Source organism: Vigna radiata, chromosome 6, assembly GCF_000741045.1.
Source record: "Vigna radiata var. radiata cultivar VC1973A chromosome 6, Vradiata_ver6, whole genome shotgun sequence".
Taxonomy (NCBI): domain Eukaryota; kingdom Viridiplantae; phylum Streptophyta; class Magnoliopsida; order Fabales; family Fabaceae; genus Vigna; species Vigna radiata.
Window position 1 is genome coordinate 4136025 of NC_028356.1, and position 2586 is coordinate 4138610.

Below are 2586 nucleotides of genomic sequence, written 5' to 3' on the forward strand. Positions count from 1 at the left end.
ATATATATATATATATATATATATATATATATATATATATTTGGCATATGATTTCTATGTGTAATATTTTCTACTATTCTTATTTAATATAACATTTATTGCATGATTTTCGATTGTATAATAGTGTAAAAAAAGAGTTGTTTTATAGTTATAAATGAGTTTAAAGTTGTAATCATTCATGTATTTCCTTATTGAAAAGTTGTAATTAGAAGTAGGAAAGTGTGTAGTAAATTATATAGGAATTTATACATCAAAGTGCAGTGCTATTAGACATTTCTCGCTAAGCTAGCAATAATTCGTATAACTAATTAATGTTTTATTCGCTCAGCACACCACTCGTTGAGCGAATAAACGCCAATTGAAGAATTACAGTTGAATATTCGCTTAGTGCATGAGATCTGTGCACTAAGTGAATTGGTTACTTTGGCTTTTAAAGTGGGAAATAGACAGAAAGTGGAAACTTTTGACACACAAACAAAGCACGAAAAATTCTGGAAAACTTCAGGAGACACTCAGGAGAGCTTCAAGGCATCAAGACTTCGTTTTTGCAAGGAATTAATGTAAAGAGTACATTCTAGATGTCTAGGAGAGGCTAGTTTTTTTGTTAATTCGAATTGTTTGTATGACACTACATTGATGTAAATTTCTTGTGCAATATATGTCTATGTTCTTTTTCTTTTCTTGACTTGCTTGTGATTATAAGGAAGTATAATTTTCTTTAAATGTTCTTTTGTACTCGGAAGTATGTTTAGAACAAAAGTAACTGCTAGGAATAGCTTTTGTGCTTTTGGTTATTCTCAACATTTGACATTAATGCAAGGTTATATGTTAAATTAATTAAGGAATTAATTAATTTAATAGATAATTTTAGAACTTGATTTAAGAAATTTAATCAAAATACGTCTATGTGAATGATTGAATATAGAACGTTGTTCAAGATGTTATTGTAATGTTTGTCTAAGACCAATTTCAGTTATCTTTATTCTAATTTTACAATTTTAAATTTTTACGTTGTTAATTTCATGCTATTTTCCAAAGTTGAACTCAAATGCTATCATCAGTAAATTGATTTTGATAAACAAGCTTTATTAAATAATGTGACTCAACTTTTCTTAGAAGAATGATACTCTTAACTTAATTCACTATATTATTTGAACGATTTGATACACTTGCTAAAAAGATATCAATAATACATGGTAACAATTTTTTTTTCTGTTATACTTGAGGTTTATAATTTTGTTTGATACTCAATATATGGTTTTAAAATATGATTTTTGTGCGTCCGATCTTCTACTATACAATAGTGATTTTTTTTTCTATCTTGTTTTTTAGTGTTTCGATTATTGCAAGCCCTATAATTGACATTGCATATAAGTCAAGAAAAAATGTCAAAAATATTTCAAATACGGTTGTCAATTGAGAATGATAGTAGAATAATTGACTAACTTTAACAAATATTATGGATTATATTGAAAACTTTGAAGTGAAGCTTATGATGAACAAACCATTACTCGAGAAGTTCAAATCATAATTAGAGTTTCCTAAAGCTTCAAAAGTCTAAGACAGATTATGTTAGGGTTGGTTGGATATCTCAAAGTTGTTAAGCAAGAAGGAAGCAAAGGGAAAGAAATACAAAAAAGTCATCATAGAAAAAGACATAGGAGAAGAAAACCATGGAGGATTGTTTAACTTTCTAAGCATCATAGACAATTTGTGGAGGAGTGTGAATATACCACATGACAAGTAAAACCAAAACTTTTCAAAGGTTCAAGAAATGTTCAAGTCGAGATTGATATTGAAAATTTTTACCCAAAACATTTCAAGAAAACAAACCAAAATTACATACGTAAATAATTATCAAAATTTATAAATAAATTAAAATTATCAACAGTAAAAAATTTATCGATAAAATAAAATTATAAAATCTATCAATAAATTTTGTATATAAATTAATTTTGGTAATGAATTTTCTTTCATCAATAATTTAACATTTTCTAGAAATAAGTAGATGAAATTAGCTATAATAACGTATTCTAGCATGTATAAAACACTTTGCGATAAGAATTTTGATGTCAATTAGTAATTAGAATAATTTGAACTTGAAATAATTGGGCGTCAAGGAAACTTTCTTGCATTAATACGTGGAGGATCATATTACTAGCAAGTAAAAAAAGTGCATCTATCTCTCTGTTGATCTTAATAAAAAATTAAACAGATGGATCATACATTAAAACTAACATAAATCAAAGACTGATAGAAAAACACACAATTTTAACCTAATATTATGAACAAAAGATACAGAATTCGTTATTGCATATATAGATACATACCTGGTTGATCAAGGTCAAAAACATTATATATTTCTGCATCAAATGTAGCTGGAACAGCCCCATATCCTGCGAATGCTTCATAAGGTCTTTTCAACAGTTCCTTCAAGAGTTGACCACTCCATTCGTGTCTCCTTTTCATATTTCTTATTTCCATTATTCCTTAAAAAAGCAATGTACTTAAAATCAAATCAGATAAATGGTATTAATTAAAAGCCATAGATGAAGAAATTAACGCGACATACCTACTCCTGTGAGC

General features: G+C 27.4%; 1 protein-coding gene across 1 annotated transcript in view; it reads right to left on the reverse strand.

Moving 5' to 3' along the window:
* The window catches only part of LOC106763279, a 4129-nt gene extending 1645 nt beyond the window's left edge, over positions 1–2484 (reverse strand). Inside the window, exon 1 of the mRNA XM_014647481.1 lies at positions 2331–2484. Within this exon, the coding sequence (XP_014502967.1) occupies positions 2331–2484 (154 nt within the window). The remainder of the gene's footprint in view (positions 1–2330) is intronic.
* Positions 2485–2586: the final 102 nt, after the last annotated feature.